This window comes from Ostrinia furnacalis, unplaced genomic scaffold (genome assembly GCF_004193835.3).
Source record: "Ostrinia furnacalis isolate ACB-3 unplaced genomic scaffold, ASM419383v2 OfSCF1042, whole genome shotgun sequence".
Taxonomy (NCBI): domain Eukaryota; kingdom Metazoa; phylum Arthropoda; class Insecta; order Lepidoptera; family Crambidae; genus Ostrinia; species Ostrinia furnacalis.
The window spans coordinates 666,494-688,263 of record NW_021131281.1 but is presented as its reverse complement, the minus strand read 5'-3'; the positions used below and the strand labels follow the sequence as shown (position 1 = coordinate 688,263).

The 21,770-nt window shown below is 37.4% G+C and overlaps 3 protein-coding genes across 3 annotated transcripts; 2 read left to right on the top strand and 1 right to left on the bottom strand.

The window, feature by feature from the left end:
• Positions 1–42: 42 nt before the first annotated feature.
• Positions 43–1,498, top strand: LOC114350988 (uncharacterized). Its single transcript, XM_028302002.1, has 2 exons — positions 43–242; positions 365–1,498. The coding sequence occupies exons 1-2, from the start codon at positions 101–103 to the stop codon at positions 592–594; spliced, it is 372 nt and encodes a 123-aa protein (XP_028157803.1). The 5' UTR covers positions 43–100; the 3' UTR covers positions 595–1,498.
• A 9,611-nt stretch (positions 1,499–11,109) lies between these two features.
• On the top strand, positions 11,110–16,069 carry CAH9 (Carbonic anhydrase 9). Its single transcript, XM_028301984.1, has 5 exons — positions 11,110–11,311; positions 14,507–14,710; positions 14,817–15,088; positions 15,197–15,427; positions 15,713–16,069. The coding sequence occupies exons 1-5, from the start codon at positions 11,263–11,265 to the stop codon at positions 15,917–15,919; spliced, it is 963 nt and encodes a 320-aa protein (XP_028157785.1). The 5' UTR covers positions 11,110–11,262; the 3' UTR covers positions 15,920–16,069.
• A 547-nt stretch (positions 16,070–16,616) lies between these two features.
• Positions 16,617–21,767, bottom strand: Vha14-1 (V-type proton ATPase subunit Vha14-1). Its single transcript, XM_028301978.1, has 4 exons — positions 21,610–21,767; positions 21,400–21,481; positions 21,015–21,220; positions 16,617–16,974 (listed from the first exon to the last, which is right to left on the bottom strand). Exons 1-4 carry the CDS (start codon positions 21,661–21,663, stop codon positions 16,942–16,944), a joined length of 375 nt encoding a protein of 124 aa, XP_028157779.1. The 5' UTR covers positions 21,664–21,767; the 3' UTR covers positions 16,617–16,941.
• Between the last annotated feature and the right edge of the window lie 3 nt (positions 21,768–21,770).

The following is a 21,770-nucleotide window of genomic DNA, read 5'->3' as shown; positions in this document are numbered from 1 at the left end:
AAATTTGGTAAACGTTGAAGAAAGGTAAAAAGTTAGCGTCCGCTCCGCTTTCGGATTTCTTTTTTGTGGACTTAAAGTGTTAAAGTGCTGAAAAAATATTATGGCTCCTCGCGAGACGCCGAAAGCCACTCCAAAAGTGCAACGCACTATTGTAAAGACGGCTGGTACTAAGGCCAGAACTCCTACATCGAGTGTAAAAAAGACCATGTCTGTAAGGAAATCGGAAAAAGCTCCTCTAAAAGGTAGTTTTCTTTAATTATTATTTATATTATTAATCCTAATAGAGATTATGAGTCACCTTTTGCCGGTTTTCAATGGTTAATCGTCCTTTTCCAGATAGTTTCTAACTCTTTTTACATTTCAGTGAATAATGTGACGATGGAAGGGAGACAACGGACCGCTACGGTCCCGAAGGTAGCGACGCCTAAGCCTAAAGAGAATAGATCGGTTCCAGTCCCCGGTAGCGTCACCAAAAGCGGCAAAAAGGCGTCGTGGAAGCGTCGCCCGAAGCCCGCGCATTCCGGCGTCCCTGTCCCTGAGAAAATGAAGAGGCTGCTCGAGAAACAGCTTCAGGACTCTGACTGTAGTTTATAAACAGATTTTAAAGATTACTTTGATATCTTTTGACTTTTAAGGCTTTATTGTCAAAACAAAACCACTGACTAGGATTTATTTTGTTAACAGAACTCTTTCTTCTTTTATTTATAGCACCTTGAATGCTTGTAAGTTGAACTTTCATGGTAATTATCCCTTTATAAGATAGGCATTCAATGTGATAACTGAGAGGTATGGCAATACTTGAAGAAAGATTTTAGATGTCTTAGTTTAGGGTTTTTGTTTTTATTTCGTAATACACTGATACTGGCTGCCAGGTTCAGAACGGTTCAGTTAGGTTTTCCCAATTTATTAATTATATTCCTAATTTTTTCATTATAATCATGACTTTGTATCAAAATGCAGTAATTAATTTTACTTACTTAAATATTTTAGAGCAAGCTTGTTAATGAATAAAATTATAGTTCAAGTCCAGTGCCATAAAAAAGTAGACATTTTTCATCCCATTATAGCTCTTAGTTTGCTTTATCACTTTTGCACTTAATTTATACATTTATGTGTATAATTTTAGTGTAATTATTATGACCCCACCATTCATTAATAATTAAAATTGATTGTTTGGGTTCTTCCATGTTCATAAGCTGAGTAGCTATGTGGTTAACATACCTATATCATTAGCAGATAGAACGTAGTTCTAAGATAAATTAGCTTTAGATATTGTACAAATTATTATTAGTTAGCTAAATAATCTACGTTGTGCCTAAATTCATCAAAATCCCTTCAGCTCTCTCAAAATAAACTTATACAATAATTGTAATTCCTGTAAGTAGTTTCTAAAAAAATAATTGATAATGATATAAATAAGTGGACTTATTGATAGTTTATTGTAAATTCTGATGTGGACCAAATAATTGTAATTCTGTCTAGAATTGAATTTTATAGAGTTATAAGATTGTCATTACAATTTTAGTTATAATATTATGTATGATTGATTATGGTACCTAATACCAATTGGATAAAAAGCTTATTTTCATCTTATAAATAAATAAATAGCTGAAAAAATTATGAAACCTTTCATTTATGCAATAAAACTATAATTTAACTGCTAGAGCAGGAACTTATCCTTTTTTTCGTCGTTAGTTAACATGATTATACTTGCGACTTAGGTACAGTCAGCAGTAGTAGTCAGCACGTTTGCAACAGGTCCTGTGACAGGTCTTTGCAGTACAGTAGCGGTGGTCCGCCCCGGGTGCCAAGCATCAGGTAGTGACAACAGTCGCGCAAAAATCACTGGCGCATGGTATCATATAGCTCATTCGTACTAACATCTCTTCGAATCGGTACCAAAAATCGGGGGGCACCAGACCATTCTAGGGTGGGGTGACCAGAGCCCCGATTACGGTAATTTTTAACGTCAACAATCCAGACACGCTTCTCGATTCTGCGATACGATTGGTCGTTCAACAGCGTACGTCAGCTGTTTTGACCAATCGTATCGCAGAATCAGAAACGCGTCTGGATTGTAGACGTTATAAAAGTTACCGTAATCGGGGCTCAGATCGACTATTCCGACCGACTAATCGCCCCGGGTGCCAACCCATGCTACGCAGCCACTGGGTCTTTGTTACAACTGGAATAGATTGTGTTGTCAACCAAAACTACTTTGGCTGTCACAAACTATTTGACGCTGACTGTAATTTGTATCTATCACGAATGTTATTTTGTTGCATTACCTAAAATTCGTCTCCTTGAACACTTGACATTGGCAGAATCATTGCGGCAATAAATCCGCGGGATAGTAAAAAAAAATGTTATTTTGTTTAGGGAGATAGGGATAGGTGCCTGAGTTTCTTCCGCTACTTCTTCTCAGCACCAGCCCAATGTTGTCCCGAAGTGGTGGTAGGGCAAGCTATATTTGGGACGTGTACAAGTGCCCTGGAAAGGGCCTATGTTATGTACCTTACCTACTGAATAAACTTTAATTTCATTTTAGGTGACCTTTACCACCTATCTGTTTTGTGTTTACCATTTACCCCCTCTTAAATATAAAGTGATTATAATCCTAAGCCTAAAGTTCTATTTGTCTTTCTCATTCACCTTTGGACAGACAGAAACAGATAGAGTCAAGTAATTCATGTGTATTGATAGAATAGATAGTAACGTCCTGTTTTCGGATGCGTCTCGCGACTTTTTTATTTGAAAACTGTCTGGCGCCAGACGCGCACTCCATACGGAATGTCACTAATCCTTTAGGCTTCATTACGTAATGCAGGTACTAATGTAATCTTGATAACATCTATTGAGCCTTTATAAAGCGTGTATGATTCAATAGAGACGCAGCTAGTTCTGGCAAAAAATATACTTACGAGTTTTATCAAACCAAGAGTATATAAATACATTCATCATAACATAGTAATGTTATGTACTTTGGAACTGCTGCTCGTGTGAGGGATTAATCTTAGGTAGGTGGGTAGGTACATTATCATAAAGAACAGATGGTGTGTGTAACGATGTCCTTGATCATGATGGGCAAAAGTTGTACCTAATCTATAAATAAATACTGAATAGATTTGTCATTGATACTTATGTAATTACAAGACAGGATTATATTCCGGCTAATTCTACTGCTGAAAAAAATTGAAGAGATGTAGAATTTGAAAAAAAAAACAGTCACTTTCACATGGCAGAAAAGATGTTATTGTGTATTGTTATAGTATAATCTATGTCAAAGTTATTAAGATTTGTTCTTGCTTAGGTACCTACTATACTACTAATACTCCGAGAAGTAGGTATCACCTCCTACAAAGCAACTAAACTATAGGTACGAATAAATAAGTATCTACATATCTGTTAAAGCTTCGCGCGTCGGCGATAAGACTGTTGCAGGTTCGAATCCCGGATCGCAATCGGGGACATATTAATGTCACTTAGAGAGCAAGTATCAATTAATTAATACCCGGAGTTATTAGTTAGTTGCTATCTGCTTATTATGGTGCGACTTATAATTTACATAATAGTAAAAAATATTTAATTAGCTTGCTTTAGGTAATTGACCTAAAGCTGGACCTATTAATTAAGTTAATGTGGTCTAATTCAAGCTTTTTCTGCGATTCCTATTGGCCAAAATGTAACTCAAATTAACGACTTTATGAACCATTGTGTGCCTTGTTATTGGAGGGAGGCGCCTGATGATCGGCGTGACGATAAGGCCTGATGGCTGCTGATAACAGTCTAACTAGCGTTCCTGTAGGTCCCATTGTTATGATTAGCACGTCGATGCAGGTAATATTTTAGACTAAACTAGGCAGTATGTAGAGACAAGATAGGCTATCTTCAACAGATATCCTGTGGGTCTTAACAACCCTAGACTGCTAGTAGGAGCCATTTAAGGGACTTTATGGCTATCTAATATTTAAAAACAGAGACCAAACCAGAGAGCAGTCTTTGGTACGATTCATACCACGCTAGATGTGTTTCACATGGAAAACCACCATAACACCTTCGCGTTGACAGTTGACACTCAAAGGACGGGGTGATTCTCAGCGGGGAAATTAGTCCACTTATTTCTGATTTCGATCTCGTTATCTAAGTTAAAACTAAAGTAGGTACCTAGCTACCTAGAACTATAATAATGAGTATGGATGGTAATACATTAGAAACATAACGTTTGCCAGCAACTAGAAATGTCTGACGTCAAAAACTATTTCTTTAATTTAGAACACGTTTGTACATTACCAAGGGGTAGAGTAAGATAGTGATGGCGTCATAGATGCGCTGTACTAGGAGTAGGAGGGTGAAGAAGTGTGGGTACGTAACCTTTTTTTGCGCGAGACAGACTCGCACTTGACAGATTTTTAAGACATTAAATAACAATAAGACGACGTCTTAACTAACAAGGGTAGTAATAAACATAGGTACTCCGCCAATCAGAGCCCGCCCACACCCAACTACGGCTTGCGCAGACGGCTGATCGTCCAACTATGGATCATAGACCCAACTGATCGCACGGTTTGTGAGTCTAGGCACGCGTCACCAGCCCATTATCAATTAACTTAGGCATAGAACATGATTTACGGGCGCCAGGCCCCGCCTGTCGCGGGTGATGGATGCTATTTGACGCCTCATGATTATTTAATCAGGGTTTAAAGTGGTACAAGTTAGGAGCGCTTGTTCTAAGTTGAAAGAATAGGGTTCTCGTTTAGTTTTTTGTTGAGTTGTAGACTACTTTAGTCATAATATTATGTTAAGACTTAAGCGCAGAGTAGGACGCCCACCCACAAAGTTGGACGACCTCATAAAGGTAGCAGGAAGGCGCTGGATGCAGGCCGCCACCAACCGGCCATTATGGAAATCCTTGGGGGAGACATATGTTCAGCAGTGGACGTCCTATGGCTGAAATGATAACGACGATGAAGATCTCCAAACTACGAATAAAAACGTCCCAGGTTAAAATGTACCATGTAGGTACGTGAACCTACATGGTACATTTTAACCTGTTTATAAAAATGAAAGTGTGTCACATTTGCATGGCTAATTTTACTCCGTTAACTTCGAGGTGATTGCAGATTTTAGCAAATTGCAGACAATATTTCTGACCTGTACTAATAATAATACGAGCACACTATTGTCCCAAAGAGGTCAAGTGCTTAGTTAAATCTCACAAGGTAAAACTGGAAGAAGCCTTGGACAATTTGCATTGGTGCATAATTATGAAAAATATTAAAATTTTGAACAATTTGTTTTTGCTAACTTTACGTGATGGAGTAAAAACTATAACTCTGGTAAGTATAAGATTCTATAAAAATCTACATGTACTTACCTATACAGGGTGTTAGGTAAATGGGTATACGAGGGCTGCACTGCAAATTTCGGGAATCAAGGAAGTGAAACAACATTACTATTTTAAAATGTATTTATTGCTTTTTAAAGTATTCTCCGCGAAATTTGACACATTTTTCCATACACGAAACCAATCATTGAAGCAACCATTGCATTCGGAAGTTTGGGTCTCCAAAATGGCCGTTTTGTAGGCTTCCACAGCTTCTTCAGGTGATGAAAATCTCTGACCACGCAATTTATTCTTTATTTTCGGGAAAGTATAGAAATCATTAGGGCTTAGGTCGGGGCTGTACGGCGGATGGACTAATAATTCTATGTTTTCTTGCTCTAAAAACTCTTTTGTTCAGTGCGCGGTGTGAGAACTCGCATTGTCGTGATGGAGGATGATGCGGCGGTTGCAGTTCTCTTTACGGAGTTCAGAAACGACCTGTGGCAAACAAATGCTAGCATACTAATCTGCATTAACCGTTCTTTGTCCCCCAAGAGGAATAGTCGCAACATGGCCGGTTTTGGAGACAAACGTGGCCACCATTTTTTTTGCAACACTCCGTGAACGAACAATTTTTGTTGGCTTTAATTCATTTTCGAACACCCAAACTCGTGACTGGTTTTTTGTTTCGGGTTCGTACGCGTATATCCATGATTCGTCACCTGATACGATGTTGTATACAGCATTTGAGGATCCTGCATGTAATCTCCCGAGAGTTCTGACGCACCAAGTAACGCGAGCCGCTTTTTGCTCTTCACAGAGCGAATGCGGTATCCATCGGGAAAACAACTTTTTTACACCTAATTGTTCATGCAAGATTATTTGTATTTGACTCATGCCAATGTCTAAAGTTGCCTGAATTTCGCGGTATATCACATGTCGATCTTCTTCAATCAGCTTACGCACAGCATCAACGTTTTCTTAGGTGACTGCAGTTTTTGGACGACCTTGACGGGGATCATCACTGAGCTTGACACGTCCACGTTGAAATTCAGGAAACCAGCGATAAATTGTGGTTTTGGATGGGGCTTCATTACCAAATGCAGAAATCATCCGGTCAACACACTGTTTTTGTGTTAAACCACTTCAAAAGTCATAATAAATCATCGCTCTTGAATTTTCTCGAGTCAATTCCATTTTCTCAACGACTAAACAAGTTTGACAAGACCTTGTGATACGACCGAGATTCTTTTTTTAAATAAATAAATGGTATCTGATTTTTAAAACCCTGGAGTTTGCAATTAAATAGATTTTAATATGACTGGAACAGTGGAAATATTCCATTCCCGATACTTTTAGTGCAGCCCTCGTATGAGCCGACACTAGCCCATGTTAACATGAGCATAAAATATAAATGGTATGGTGAAGTCAGAAATTTGATATCATCATTTTAATTTTTTTAATCTTCATACAAAATACATTTTCTAAAATCCGATTTGTATGAAAAATGAAATACTTAATTAAAATGAAGATGTCAAATTTCTGACTTCACCATACCATTTATATGACCATGTTAACATGGGCTAGTGTCGGCTCATATACCCATTTACCTAACACCCTGTATAAGTAGGTACCTAGATGAACCGAGGTTGGTTCTTGTGATTTAGCCAAAATGGAGTTTAAAACGCCTCTATCTTGTTTACGCTATGTAGGAAATACCTAAATAAAAATAAAGAAGGGAAATAGGTACGTGTTTTAAGCCCGATAAAAATTATTCAAGCAGTTTGTAGCTTGCGCCAAACCCTATGAAGTCGCGATCTGCCGGTAGTCGGCAACCACCTATCTTTATTTTAGAGGCTAAAATAATGTTTGTGGCTTGAAATTCAAATATGACATCTAATTCCCATATTTACGTCGACCGCTTTTCGATCAATCAACTATGGCTGGCCCATACAACACCATACTATGGACGAATCTTAAATGTTTGGGAAGGTGCCTCTGGTTTTAACAATGAGATAATATTATTAAACAACTGACATTGTCGCATCAATGGGTGTTATTTTTATCGTGGAAGAACGTAATAATGCTTATAGTCCATGGAACATTGTATAACATGCAGACAAGTAGGCCTTTAAAGGATAGGCTGATGCTCTACTGATACCTATGGGGCTAAACCAGCCATTTACCTACAGGCGCGGATCCAGCCCTCAAAAAAGGTTGTGGGCACAGCCACCAAAAATTAGCAAAGTGAGAGTTGGATCACTACATGCCCGGACATACATACATGCCTATCGATCTTATCAATAGATCATAATTAAAACAAGCAAATTAGGGTTGTGGGCATGCCCACAGTGCCCACAACGGTGGATCCGCGCCTGTTTACCTAGTGGCCCAAACCAGCAATTTTAAGCTGTTTTTTTATGTTAAAGACTTCGTACGTCTGCATACCGTTTTACCCTTAATGAGCATCTACGTTCTAAAAGGAACCCCCATGCAAAATCTTCATCTAGCACTTGTAGTTTCTGAGATTTCGTGAAGAGTGAGTCAGTCAGTCAGTCAGTCAATCAGAGACCTTTCGCTTATAATAATATAGATTGTATCATTCTATAAGTACCATCATCGTAACAACACCCAACATTGCCCGAATTAACTTGTAAGCATTTATAGTCAACAACTTTCAGAATTTAATCGTAAGCTCTTGTTGAGCTTTCTTTGACTCTACAGTTCTACATCGATAAAGTCGTATGGTTTCGCTAAGAAACGATCACGAAATCACATCGGAATTGATGAACAGATTTTTTCCAGTTTCATCGTTTATTAATTAAGCTAAAGGAACGAGCAAATTTTTATTGACGCATTTATTTTTCTCATTACGCAATGAGTTTTCTTCACAATTAAGTCAGTAAAAAATAAGTATTGTATACAGGCAGACATTTTTAGCAAACGGGGTTATTACCTCCCTGTAATTAGTAAATTATCTACCGCCTTTTTATCTATTTCATTCATTAACCGCAATTAGTAAACTATTTGTCAATGGTACCTAGTATTACTACGGTTTATTTCTGCTGTTATAAAAAGTCTAAGGATATTATACTTAGATAGTAAATAAACAATAGTATCTGGATAAGGATGAGGAGTGCCACAAGGTAGCGTTCTTGGCCTCCTATTGTTTTTATTATTTATTAATGTTCTTCCAAATATAACACGTAACATATTTTATGCTGCAGACGATACTGCTTTAGTTCTAAAACGTCATTCTGAAGAGTTTTATCGCCATATTAAACTGGAAAAAACTGCAAATAAACTATTTCAAGGTAACATTAACGGCGCTATGCTTTGTCTAAGGTGGGGAAAGCACCGCCCACATTGGCTGTACTTTGGAGTCCTCTGTAGGCCGCGTAGTAGACACTCCAATATCGATGACCTTCCTTAGGCATAAGTAAACTGTTGACGTCACATACGGTGCTGCTGAACAGCTGAGCAGCTAGCAACAGGGGTGCAATCCTCACTCGCAGTCGACTTGATCCACGAGCCCAATGGATAATTCAGATCTATGTTAATCCATTAGCTACGCTGTAAGGTCCACTATGTGGACCGAAGATCTGGTGAAGGTCGCGGGAGGTGCATGGATGCGGGCGGCGCAGGACCGGTCTTTGTCGAAAACCTTGGGGGAGGCCTTTGTCCAGTAGTGGACGACTTTCGGATGAAACGAACGAAGGGCCTCAAAACCTCTTGAGAATTAGAGAATTAATTAGAGAATTGACCAGAGGGTCAGCAGTCAATGTAGATTTTTAAGTTCTCTGATCTGATGAGATCTTCCACATATCATCACGATGGGTTATTAATGCCAATGCCAATTATAAATACCAATGGTCCGTGACCCTCACTCGGCATGGGGCACACTGAAAACCAGCGCCGTGGCCTTCGTCACCGTGGGCCACGGCATATGCTGAGTGGGGTCCCGTTGCAGTGGGCATCTTGTTGGCGAATGGGTGGCACTGCTCAGTTTACTATTGTTTTTATTTTTTTTCTTCTTCCATTATTATGTACCCATCATAAGTAATCTTGAACGACTGGTCTTCATCCGCGAAGTCTGTAGGTTCCTTTCCTTATCTTCCGTAGCCATCTTCGATTCACGAGTGTCTTGGTGAAACAGATGTCCCTTGATGAGTGGGCTTATAAATATTATATCACCGCAATACAACAATGGGCGGCATATTATGACAGTCGCAATAACTTTATTTTTTATTTTGGCCCTAATCAATGGGCCTGTTTTATCAACTAGTCTAATTATTTACATCATCCCGATGTCATGTTATTATCTATTGTTCGTAAGATTCGACCACTGCCGATCAACCCCCCGAATGCTGGTGTGTGATTGGATGAAACTTATGCAATAGCGGTGGTCTACAAGACCCAATGATTTTGTTTACATTAAAATTGTCTGAAAAATCATTGAGTTACACAAAGGCAATACTAATTTTAAGAAAACCCTATTGTACCTATTGAGTTAGCGTCAGAACAACCGCAGATAAAAAAGCAACTGAAAGTTGAAATCCTATCATTGCAGGATTTAAACCCATAATCCAAAAAAAGGAACGTTGTGGGGAATAAGAAGGTACCAGGAAGAAACAAACACTTTAAATTTAACTCCAGTTGTAATAGGTACTTGTCGAGCTCAAGCTAGAAGTTTATATGAAACGATAAAACCTGAAAAATATATTCTGCAAAAAGTAGATAAAACATTTTATTTTGCTTGGTTGCTAAATTAGCTTATCTTCTAAAGAAAATTAACTACAAAATACTTTGTTTGTACATGTGTTTTGGTGGGGACAGTTGAAACGTGACTTTAAATCCTTCGATAAAATATTAGCCAACAAAAATCGTGTCCATGCCGATAGCGTAGTAGTTTGCAGTTCCACAAACCTCGTAGTATATTTAGTTGAAATTGAATTTTCATAGTAAGTAGAAGGCAACTAGGTAATTTTTATTTTTTTTAACACAGAAAGTGATAGATAACGTAAAATATAGTCATCCATCATCCTCTTTCATTACAAGAAAATGCGGTGGTAAAGGGATTTTCTGAAAGTTCAACAGCTCACCTAATTTCCAAGTGAATCACTCGAAGGTCCTGCCACACCGTTATTTCGTTGCCTCAATGATGATACGTCACTCCCTGATAATGGAAACGGTAGCGAGGAATAGGGAAACCCATCGGTAGCAGAAAACGTAGTAAGTGTGTCATAATCAATCGACTTTGACCATTTATGGATATCATTTCAGGATAGGTAGTTTGGTAAATGTATTCTGAATTCGTGAAAACCTATGTGACGTGTGTGGAAATAGTGATTTCAAGCTTTATTTATTTAAATGGCTTATGCCCAAAGGTCACGGCTCTATTCTTTTCAAAAGATTTAAGTAATCAATTAAATTTTATACTTTGATTCTCAGGGTCCACGACATCAAAAATAAGAAAGCATTTCTATGAAAATTTTAAAATTTCATGGGCCCGATAGGAAAAGAAGAGCAATAGAGTCGTAGACCTTTGGGAATAAGCCTTAAAAAGAATTACGATAATCAAAGTAATTAAAACTTTAGAAATGAACCTAATTATGTCCTTCGGCGAAATTGCATCGCGTTCTCCCAACGTAAACCTGAATCTTATGCTCATAAGTCATAATGACCGTTCCTAATCCATTTGGACCTATTATAACGACGGAGTTAGCGACTGCTCGCAGATTTTCGCGAAGTGTTGGGGCGAGTGAGACCGCGCGGTCGAAGTATTCGCACACTGGAGGGTTAGTTCCCACAGCGGTGACGCGACGCCCATTGAAAACCACTGACCACTGGAATATCTCGATTAGTATATAAGCCGTCGGCGGCCAAGCAGGAGCATCGAGTTCACTCATCCTCATCTCATACAAACAGTGAAGTGAAATATGAATTCTATCATTTATTCAGCTGTCTTCGCCATTTTGGCGGTCAACGGTGAGTTTGATTTTTTTAAATAAATAAAATTGAAATTAAAAAAATATTTAAATTAGTAATTAAATAAATTAAAATAATAATTCAATATTAAAAACAATAATTCGATATCAAAAATAAGATTGAAATAAATACAATTTTCAAAAAGTGGTTTATTAATATTTAAAATACAAAATAAACCATCAATTTTAATATTTTACAATTATTTTTCATAGCATTGATAATTATTATAACATTTAATTTTCAAAAAAATATTATAGTTTAATTTCATTCAAAATATTTATTTGTAACATTCTGCTATCATAATTTGGCAACAGTGTTTTTATTTATGGATATTCCCTGAAAAAATCGTATTAGCTACTTAACTAAAACAAAATTCATATCATATTAAAAAAAATTAAACATTTATTGGTTCTTTAAAAAAAAACAATCAAAAGATTATCCACCATTGGTCCGCCAAAGATAGAAAAAAGCATATTTGTAAACCATCTAGCACTAATCAACATCGCAAAAATCCATGAGAGACACGCAAAACACGTGGCCTCATCCTGCAGCGGCCGGTGCGTCAAAACATCCGCCAAACAACGAGTTGCTTTACATCACTGCTACGTGATCAGAAACGCCCTAGCTGTCGACCAGAATCACCCTAAAAATCACCTATCCTTTTTGCCACTTCCTATTAAAAAAATACCTAGGTGTTGATAAGAATGACCATAAAATCCACTATCCCTTTTTGCCACTTACAAAAAAAAAACAGACTTAGGATGTTAATTTTCCAATAGCAAAAATACCTAGGTGTTGACCAGAATCACGCTAAAATGCACTTATCTCGTTTGGCAACTTCCAGAAAAGAAAAAAAACAGTCTTAGATGTGATCCGAATCATCCTAAAATCCACAATTCCTTTTTGCCACTTCCAGAAAAAAATCCGACATAGATGTTGACCAGAATCGCCCTAAAAATGTACTATCCCTTTTTGCCACTTTCACAATAACAGACGAGAAACACCCCATAGTCATAAAAACACCCGCAGACGGAAAAATTATCTTACGCAAATCTTTTAGTTATAAAAATATAATTATTGTACCTAGTCAAAAACTTGTGAAACGATTAGGTGATTAATAAAATCACTTTCATCAGATTAGCCATAAAATACCTAAATCTCGACAACTCTTTTGTTACTTCATTACAAAAATTAAGCCCTTCATGTCATTACTAGGATGACTCAATTTCGGAAGGTATAATTAATATCTCCTGAAGATTAGGCAAACAAAAGCATAATAAAAAATGAACTTAAACATTACTAATCACATTGTATTTAATAACTAAGTTTAAAGCAAACTTTGTCATCCAAACTCGTGCTATGGTCATTAAACTAAGTTTGTTTTACAATTTTTGCAATTAGGTAACGTACTTACGGCACACTTTCAATTAAAAAAATCTAAGAGCTCTCAATTTAAACGCGGTAATTTAAATTACCGATAGCTTTATTAAGTGTGACCCAGTAGAACCAACTAAGTAGTCACGGGTATAAAAAATACGTTCGCCAAATCTATTCGTTTCATTGAAAAATCTAGATTTAGATTACTAAAGCTAACACCAAACGATAATACGTTTTAGCACATTTCTCTAGGTTCCGCAGCCTCGCACGATCTTCCGCAAAACTTAGATTACCTAGGAAGTAGATTATTTACTTAGCTCATTTTTATTGTGTCCTACAACAAGTTTGCATTACATATTCAGGAATTTATTTATTTGTACCTGGCACGAATGCGACACAAGATAACTTTTTGCGACCCATATTATAATGTTACAGAAATTACTGATGTATGAATTCTGTTTTTTGTCGCTCATTGTAAACAAATCCTGTTCGTCTACATTGCCTTGCAACGTGAAGTTTATCTAGTAACTAAAGTAGTTTAAGATTTAATTTTAGTCATTCTTTGTACCTATAGCTAGCTATAAAAAATCCTGTCGTATCTTGGGTTGTCTTGCCGCAACCTTTTCTTCCGCAAACTTCCAAAGCCAACGCCTAGTTACCAAAATTTTGCATATTTGAGAGCTCAACATTCACCTTTTGCCTTTTATCTGGTGGCAGATCACGTAATACCTACACACTAAAATAATGTATCAAATACCTATTCTATGCTAATTGATTCTAGGCATCAATTCGCGGCTGTCAAAAGAATCTAATAAATTCTTCGGTGGACAAAATACGCATACTTTTGCATAATTCCTATTCAACTGACAAGTTCAAAAGCTCTGTTAAACTTGATTAGTTACCGCCACAAGGGGAATCTAAATTAGGCAAGACATACTTTATGATACATTTTTAAATTGTTAATGAATCTCAGTACGTACATGTCTGAATTATAAACCTATTAAATGCGTAATTAATACTGATTTGCGTATTGAAATTGAGATTTGCCGCGTGAATTATTATTGGTAATGATTGATTGATATTCGGTTTCGCGAGTTGGTGTTCATGTATGTAAAACAATGCGCATTATTTACAAAAGATACTTGTAAATCTCAGCTAGATAAGTACTTTAGAAGTTTCGTGACAGACGAATTTATAGATCGCACTGATAGAAGCTTTTATGGCAACGAGGACTTAAGAACGCGAAATATATTTAATGAATAGTTCCACTAATGCGACGGTAATCTCACAGTGTGACAGTGTAACAATAAGCTTTCATCAATCCGAATACTTAGGCACACAACAAGTACAAAATCAATTTACATTACAATTTATTGTCGATGCGTAACAAAAGAGCACCTGTCTCAAAACAACGCGCCTCGTAACTAAACATTTCCTTGAGAATGCCCGTATTTTGTACACATTTGTCTTGTGCCTTACGTATTGAGATATTACGATGCAAATTCAAATTTCAGCTGCAATCAGGCATGGCACTAGCAGTGCTTGTGTTTATTATTTATGCAACTCTAGATGCAGGCACGATTAATAGGTCATCAACGTAGACCATCATAACTGCAATTTGTGATCCCAATTTTTGCATCAGAGTTATTTACTTCAGCCGTTCACATAAAAACCCATATTGATAACGTACCAAACGCGACCATAGGCCAAAATCAATGGAATAATACATACTGAGCTCTTGACATCGAATGGCAACATGATAATTTTCTGATCTAACGTCCTAAATGATTTTAACCGTCTCTGATTTTCTTTTCACAGCCTCGCTCGTCCTCGGCTGGGGTTACAGAGCTTCTGACCAGAGACGATGGGCTGTGCTGCACCCCGCTTGCGGCGGCAGGCAACAGTCGCCCATTGCCATCTCCGCCCGCCAAGCCATTCCCATTTCTATCCCTGCTATGGAACTCATCGGCTACCAGAATCCTCTGCCTGGGCCGCTCACTATAACCAACAACGGTCATTCTGGTAAGATACATCTTGAACTCCACTACAATAATTTTCTTTCATTCATTGATCGAATCGTCGTAACTTCTTTCCTCTATATCAATTAACGCTCTTCATTTGTTTTCAGTGGCGCTAACCATCCCGAAATACAGTTCTGAAGAAGAAAAGAAAGGTTTCCGTCTGCCATACATCTTCGGAGGTCCCCTCGATACAGAATACGAAATCGAAGGTCTCCACTTCCACTGGGGTGACAAGAACAACCGCGGTTCCGAACACACCCTCAACGACATGCGCCTGCCTCTCGAGATGCACATCATCCACAGGAACAAGAAATACAGGAACCTCGCTGAGGCTCTCCAGCACCCCGATGGTCTTTGCGTCCTTGCCTTCTTCTACCAGGTAATTTATTTCGACATCTACTTCATGTATCCACTCGAAAATCAATTCAATCCTTATGATATTAAGGATCTTTATTCAGCTGTCTATAACCGTTCTATTACTTCTCAGGTTGTGGAATTCGACGCCAAGCTGCTGACTCCCATCGTCAAGAACCTGTCCGCCATCGAGAACTACAACACCAGCATGCAGCTGCCCCACACCTTCTCCCTGTCTTCCATCCTGTCTGGCCTGGACACCGAGCGTTTCTACACCTACAAGGGATCCCTCACCACCCCTCCCTGCGCTGAGGCCGTCACGTGGGTTGTCTTCTCTGACTACCTCCCGATCTCCGTCTTCCAGGTGAGAATCAGAATCGTTATTTGAGTTTGAATCTTAAGTCCTAAATCTACGAGAGCAAGCCCCTGTAGTGTAATAATAATATAGCCTGAAGAGATGATTTCTAGGATAGCATCTGCTACTGGTACAATCTTGCCATCTTTGTTTTTTTTTAATCAGCACCTTTATCACCAATCACGTAAAGGGATCATCATTATTACTGGATTTACTAGCTCAACTCAGTCGACAGTCAAGCCGTAGCTCCTGAATCCCGACTTTTGCTCATCAATTTTGTTCTTCACTTTTTAGATGGACAACTTCCGCGGCCTCCTGTCCAACCTGAACCTGCCTCTCGTGGACAACTTCAGGCAACTGCAGCCACTCTTCGGTCGGCGCATCTTCGTCCGCATCACCTCCAAGAACCCCAAGTTCAAGAAGACCAAGCTCCACTACTCCAAATGGGACTGGGTCGGACACAAGAAGACCGAAAACGACGTCGCCGAATTCGACGAGTAAACGCACCTAAACTAACACATTACTTAATTCTAAGCTACGGGTATATCTCTAATCTCACTGTCGATACCAAATACCGATTTGTTACCTGATAACTGTTCTACTCATTGGTTGTGTGCACAAAATATTGTTTGTATTATATTTTCTGTGTGTATAGCATAAGTATTATTATGTAAGTTTGTTAATGATATTTGAAAATAAATAAACATTTGAATATAATTTAGTAGTTTAATATTTTCATAACATTTCCACTATGTTAACAGGTACATTGATGAATTTAATATTTTAGTAATACGACGACATCGATAATAGTTAATAATTAATTATACCTACGATATAATAGTAGATAGTAGAATATAAACATTAAAGTTATTAATTGCTGTAGTTATCAGCTCCAAACATCGACTGAAAATAAAAATATGACAAAAATTAATAATCTACACATCTAGAATGCATAAATAAATACAATGCCAATTTGATTAATATCATAAAAAACAATATTGCATACCTGTTAGGATAGAACTCAGCCTCACAACAAACAAAAGAAATGCACAAAACATTTTCTGAATCATTTTAACATTTCCTGGGGAACACTTAAACACTTATTAAACATTGTTAGTGGGTTTTTAAACGGCCATTACACACTTAACAGCTCTGCCATCACACAACATGCACATCATATAAAATAAAACAATAAACATGGTGTTTTAACTTCTATATTACAAGTTCAACAAATCTATACAAGATTAATACTCTGTATTACATATTTTAACCATATTTGAATAATTTTTCTTTTATAAATTGCACAAGTGGTAAAGTTTGACGGATTTAAAATAACTTTATTTGGTTTGTGGAATGTATCGTTAGGTAGTTCAAAACCTCAAACAGATTATTTTAAATTGCACACATCAAATGGACTTAATGATTTAAATTAGTGGTTAGATTTCGATTGGTTGGCATATTTACAAGTGCCAAATGCCAGTCTGGTTCAGAAAACAAAAATATCATGCAATAAATTAACTTTGTTAGCGTACCAAGTCGTCTGGGTTGAACATGCCCTGGAAAGAAGAAAAAAAAATAGTTAGTATCAAATAAGACAACACAAAATTTAAGAAACTTTTTTCTTATCTAAGAAGATATTATAGAATTTTATTTTCTGTAAATATTACTTTTGTATGTAGTTTTTAATTTTTAAGTTCCCTGTAAATTAATTGTAAATAACTGTAAATTGTAATGGAACACTTAAAAAAACAATGTATTACCAATATGAATCATCAGAATTATTGTAGCAACCCTTTTACAGTTTTATTATTGTTTATTTATTTAAACATTATTTATTCAAATAAGTAAACAAATGCAGCCATTGGAAAGTAATGATTTCTCAAGTGAGTCTGGATTAGAGATGAAACGGATAGTTGTTTGGCCGGATACCGGATACCGGATATCCGGCCAGCTGCTAGGCCGGATAGCCGGATATCCGGCGGCCGGATAGTTGGCTCATTGTCTCGTTGCATATCGTGACGAGTTTAGCGTCGCACAGGTGCTTCGAACGCGATGAGAGCCCCGATTACGGTAATTTTTAACGTCAACAATCCAGACACGCTTCTCGATTCTGCGATACCATTGGTCGTTCAACAGCGTACGTCAGCTGTTTTGACCAATCGTATCGCAGAATCAGAAACGCGTCTGGATTGTAGACGTTATAAAAGTTACCGTAATTGGGGCTCAGTGGGTCTATTAGTAGGCTAGACTAGTCACACTTTTCGAAAATCGAATCAGTCCGAATAGAATGTCAGATTTTGCCACTTGTCTAGGGGGCAGATCAATTCGGGCGATTTCGGTTGCCATCGTGAGTGTGTGATTGAATAGCGAAAATTAAATTAGTTTACTTGCTGCATAATCTGACTGAATTGCATCAGATCATCATCAGTGAAAAAAGATCGCCTATTTCATTTGGCAATATTTCGATTTGACAGGTATTTTTAAAGTTTATGTATTCGTCATTAGAGTGAATAGGCCAGAAAAAGAAATAAGTTTTTTTAAAGGCCTTAATAATGGCTTTTTGTAACTTTTTGGACTTTAAATTATTAGAGGCCGGTCGATCTATTCTCATAAATAAAACACTGGATACTTAACTTTCACATTATATTGCATATTGCCTTATTTTAAATACAATTCATCACTTAGCACAAAAGCGCGCGGAGTCGTCTCCGCGCGTCCCTCTATTCTTTTAGAATCAGCTGCTCCAATAATGACAATAATGTCGATTACACACATGCCATCTTAATCTAGGCACCATAGCTCATATGCCCAAAATGTTACCACCGAAGAAACTCATCCTTTGATGCCCAATTAGGCCTTTATCCAAGGTTTCTATCAGGTTTGTTAAACCACCACAAAAATACAACTTATTGGTTCCGATAAACTCCAAATCATAGAACTGTAACCCATTCTACTTCCAAGAATGGAAAGAACCCTCACTGTTGATGAGCAATGGACTGTATGTTCGTGGGCTAGGAACCGGCATAAATCTTGAAGGCAGAGTACTTGTTGTAGACAGCTTTATTTCTGAGTTCTTCGCTTTTTCTTTTCGACCACTTTGATTTCTTAACTCGCTTCTTATCTATTTGAATGAATTAAACTAGTCAGCTGGAATGCCCTGCTCCCTATTTTATACTCTTCCCTTTCTCTCGCGATATTGCCATCTCTGTCTCTCATGTTCTGGAATATTCAAAGCGAGAGGTCCGATGTGACCGTCTCGTTATATTCGATCTTCAAGTCATCGTCCTTGCCNGGACATGGTAGACCGCCTTCCTGTGGTCTTCGTCCACTTGAAAAATCACTTCTTTGCTTGCTTAATGTCGTTGAAGCTTTCCACGAAGTCACCACTACAGCGCCCGGCGTATGCCGTTCTCAGTAGGTTAGGTTACTTGCTCATGATACTGCCTCTTCTCTTCGGTATTATTCAGAATTAATTTAGAACATTGTGAACTCGTAATGACGTAATTATAATGAAGTTATACAATACAATACAAATAAAATAAAATTCTATAACTTTTATGTAATATCATAATTGAATAAATTTTGGTCACCCACACTAATGTTCAATTTTAGTAATACAACCCAAATCAATACTGGCAGCAGAAATTAATTGATAAGTTGGAGAGATTCAATATTACCATTATCTTTACTCAAAATATAGCATCATGTAACATATTATTGTGTCTTGCATCTACAGTAATCAGGAGTACACAATAATTATGTTTCACAATAATTGAAGTATCAATCACTATAAGAATACCAAAAATCCACATGTTCAATGGTAAAACTGGCTGCTTTACTTAATTCCAATTAACTAAATGTATTAAGTTATCTCATCTTGTAGTATTTACTAACATCAAGAAAGAAACATCATGATACTAAAACTGGTTTACACAACACAGACCTTAGCTTCAATTTACTTGAATAAAACTAATTATTAATTGTTCTCCAAAATAATGCCAAGAGGTTACTCGGGCATGATTACCAACCTTATTTAATTTATCTGACCAAATTCTATCTATTTTTTGTAGATTTTAAATCTCAACAGGTTATTCTTCGCAGAATGTAAACATGAACAAAATGAACACCGTTCAATTTAATTTGATTTACTAAAATAGCTTATTAGGCATTGAAATTAAAGTGAGCACATACCATAGCTTTCACACACATTCCTGGCATTATCAGTAAAGACTGACAATACTTATAACATTTGATGCATCATTCACTTACATGCATTATTTTGCTCAAAAAGGAAATGTGTTAATATTGTTGCTGTTGGAATAATCGATAATAATAATAAATCGTACCTGCTCTGGGGCCATCGTTAGTCAAATTGTTCACCACTTACGTGACCACAAGCCAAGCTACGGAGGGAGTATCTTCATAATTCGAGTCCATCATTTCTCGTACTTAAATACTTTTCTGCATCTCACACAGTTGTCAGCGTGGTTTCCTTGACATTCTCTCTTCATCATATTCCATTATAATCATAGAATCGTGGGCGTTTTGATAACATTCGTGACAAATAACACGAAACATTGGTCACCTGGAACACTTTGAAATCACGTTACTATCATAGGTTTCAGATCTCACTTCTGAACTATTAGAGGCCGGTCGATCATGCATTATTTTGCTCAAAAAGGAAATGTGTTAATATTGTTGCTGTTGGAATAATCGATAATAATAATAAATCGTACCTGCTCTGGGGCCATCGTTAGTCAAATTGTTCACCACTTACGTGACCACAAGCCAAGCTACGGAGGGAGTATCTTCATAATTCGAGTCCATCATTTCTCGTACTTAAATACTTTTCTGCATCTCACACAGTTGTCAGCGTGGTTTCCTTGACATTCTCTCTTCATCATATTCCATTATAATCATAGAATCGTGGGCGTTTTGATAACATTCGTGACAAATAACACGAAACATTGGTCACCTGGAACACTTTGAAATCACGTTACTATCATAGGTTTCAGATCTCACTTCTGAACTATTAGAGGCCGGTCGATCTATTCTCATAAATAAAACACTGGATACTTAACTTTCACATTATATTGCCTTATTTTAAATACAATTCATCACTTAGCACAAAAGCGCGCGGAGTCGTCTCCGCGCGTCCCTCTATTCTGACGTTTGATTCTCGCGTGACATTGACAATACGTCAATGTCACTATGACAGCAGCTCATTGGCTATAACGATACCGCTATTTTAACGTTTTATATTTTTCACAATTAACAAAATAAAAGACGCCATTATTATATGACATTTTATTGATGTTTACCTCAAAGATTAATGTATTTCATTTTATTAAAACAGGAAATTGTCGTAGTTTTTTAATATCCGGTATCCGGCCGGATAGTGAGTTACTATCCGGTATCCGGCCGGATAGTAAATTTAGGCCGGATATCCGGCCTACCGGATAGTTACCGGATATCCGTTTCATCTCTAGTCTGGATTTCACATACATGATTAAAATTAATATGAAATGAAATTGAACATTGAAAGTAAACCTTTGTTTTATTTCATCAAATTATTGTTGATATTATTTCAAATTACCTTAGCACGACGCAGAATGGAGTCCTTGCTAGCATCATAGGGGTGGTCTTTGGAGGGGATCTCGAGCACAGCAGGCACGGGGGCGGTGTGGGCGTCGATCACGTGTCGGACCAGCTCAGCGATGTTCTGGTTGATGAGGATGATGTCGATGTCATCGCGCTTCACGAACCTCTTGAAACACTCCTCAATTTCACTCACCGCTGTGTCTGAAAGTTGATTTTGTTACAATTTATTGACAATATGACCACAAATGATTATTATATTTTGATGACATTTCTATGAATGTTTAGTGATTAACGCAGTAGTCTTTATGACGATATTTGGGCAATATTTTTGGGGAAACCTAGTGGCTAGGGCGGGTCCTTTGGATAAATGGTATACTTACTCTTGTCAACAACCATGAAATTCGGGTGTCTGTTCTTGTTAATCTCGCCGATACCACCAAGAAGGAATCCGACGCATGTATCCTGTAATCAATTTCAGTCGATTTATAGCCAAAATAATGGGTAAAACAGTTTCAGAAATGCGACACTTCTTTGTCAATTTTTTTCCACTAATTTAATGCATTTAGGGCTAAGATATGCATAACAAATACCTCATCACCGATGACACTGATTAGTTTTCCCTTAACAGCCGCCTGCAAAGCCATTTTTCCGAGATTTTAGTTTATTTTCTGAATTTATTTTGAGGAATTGAGAAATGTCACAAGAGCTCGTCACCTGACTTTAATGATTTTTGTCTTCAAGTTGGTAGCCT

What these genes read in the sequence shown, in the direction of transcription:
- Vha14-1 (XM_028301978.1), bottom strand. Translation starts at nt 21,663, where the DNA reads ATGGCTTTGCAGGCGGCTGTTAAGGGAAAACTAATCAGTGTCATCGGT. An exon ending in TCAGTGTCATCGGTGATGAG is followed by an intron (nt 21,482 to 21,609) that starts GTATTTGTTATG and finishes AATTGATTACAG; the next exon opens with GATACATGCGTCGGATTCCT. An exon ending in TTTCATGGTTGTTGACAAGA is followed by an intron (nt 21,221 to 21,399) that starts GTAAGTATACCA and finishes ATCAACTTTCAG; the next exon opens with ACACAGCGGTGAGTGAAATT.
- CAH9 (XM_028301984.1), top strand. Translation starts at nt 11,263, where the DNA reads ATGAATTCTATCATTTATTCAGCTGTCTTCGCCATTTTGGCGGTCAAC. An exon ending in AACCAACAACGGTCATTCTG is followed by an intron (nt 14,711 to 14,816) that starts GTAAGATACATC and finishes ATTTGTTTTCAG; the next exon opens with TGGCGCTAACCATCCCGAAA. An exon ending in TCCTTGCCTTCTTCTACCAG is followed by an intron (nt 15,089 to 15,196) that starts GTAATTTATTTC and finishes ATTACTTCTCAG; the next exon opens with GTTGTGGAATTCGACGCCAA.
- LOC114350988 (XM_028302002.1), top strand. Translation starts at nt 101, where the DNA reads ATGGCTCCTCGCGAGACGCCGAAAGCCACTCCAAAAGTGCAACGCACT. An exon ending in GGAAAAAGCTCCTCTAAAAG is followed by an intron (nt 243 to 364) that starts GTAGTTTTCTTT and finishes TTTACATTTCAG; the next exon opens with TGAATAATGTGACGATGGAA.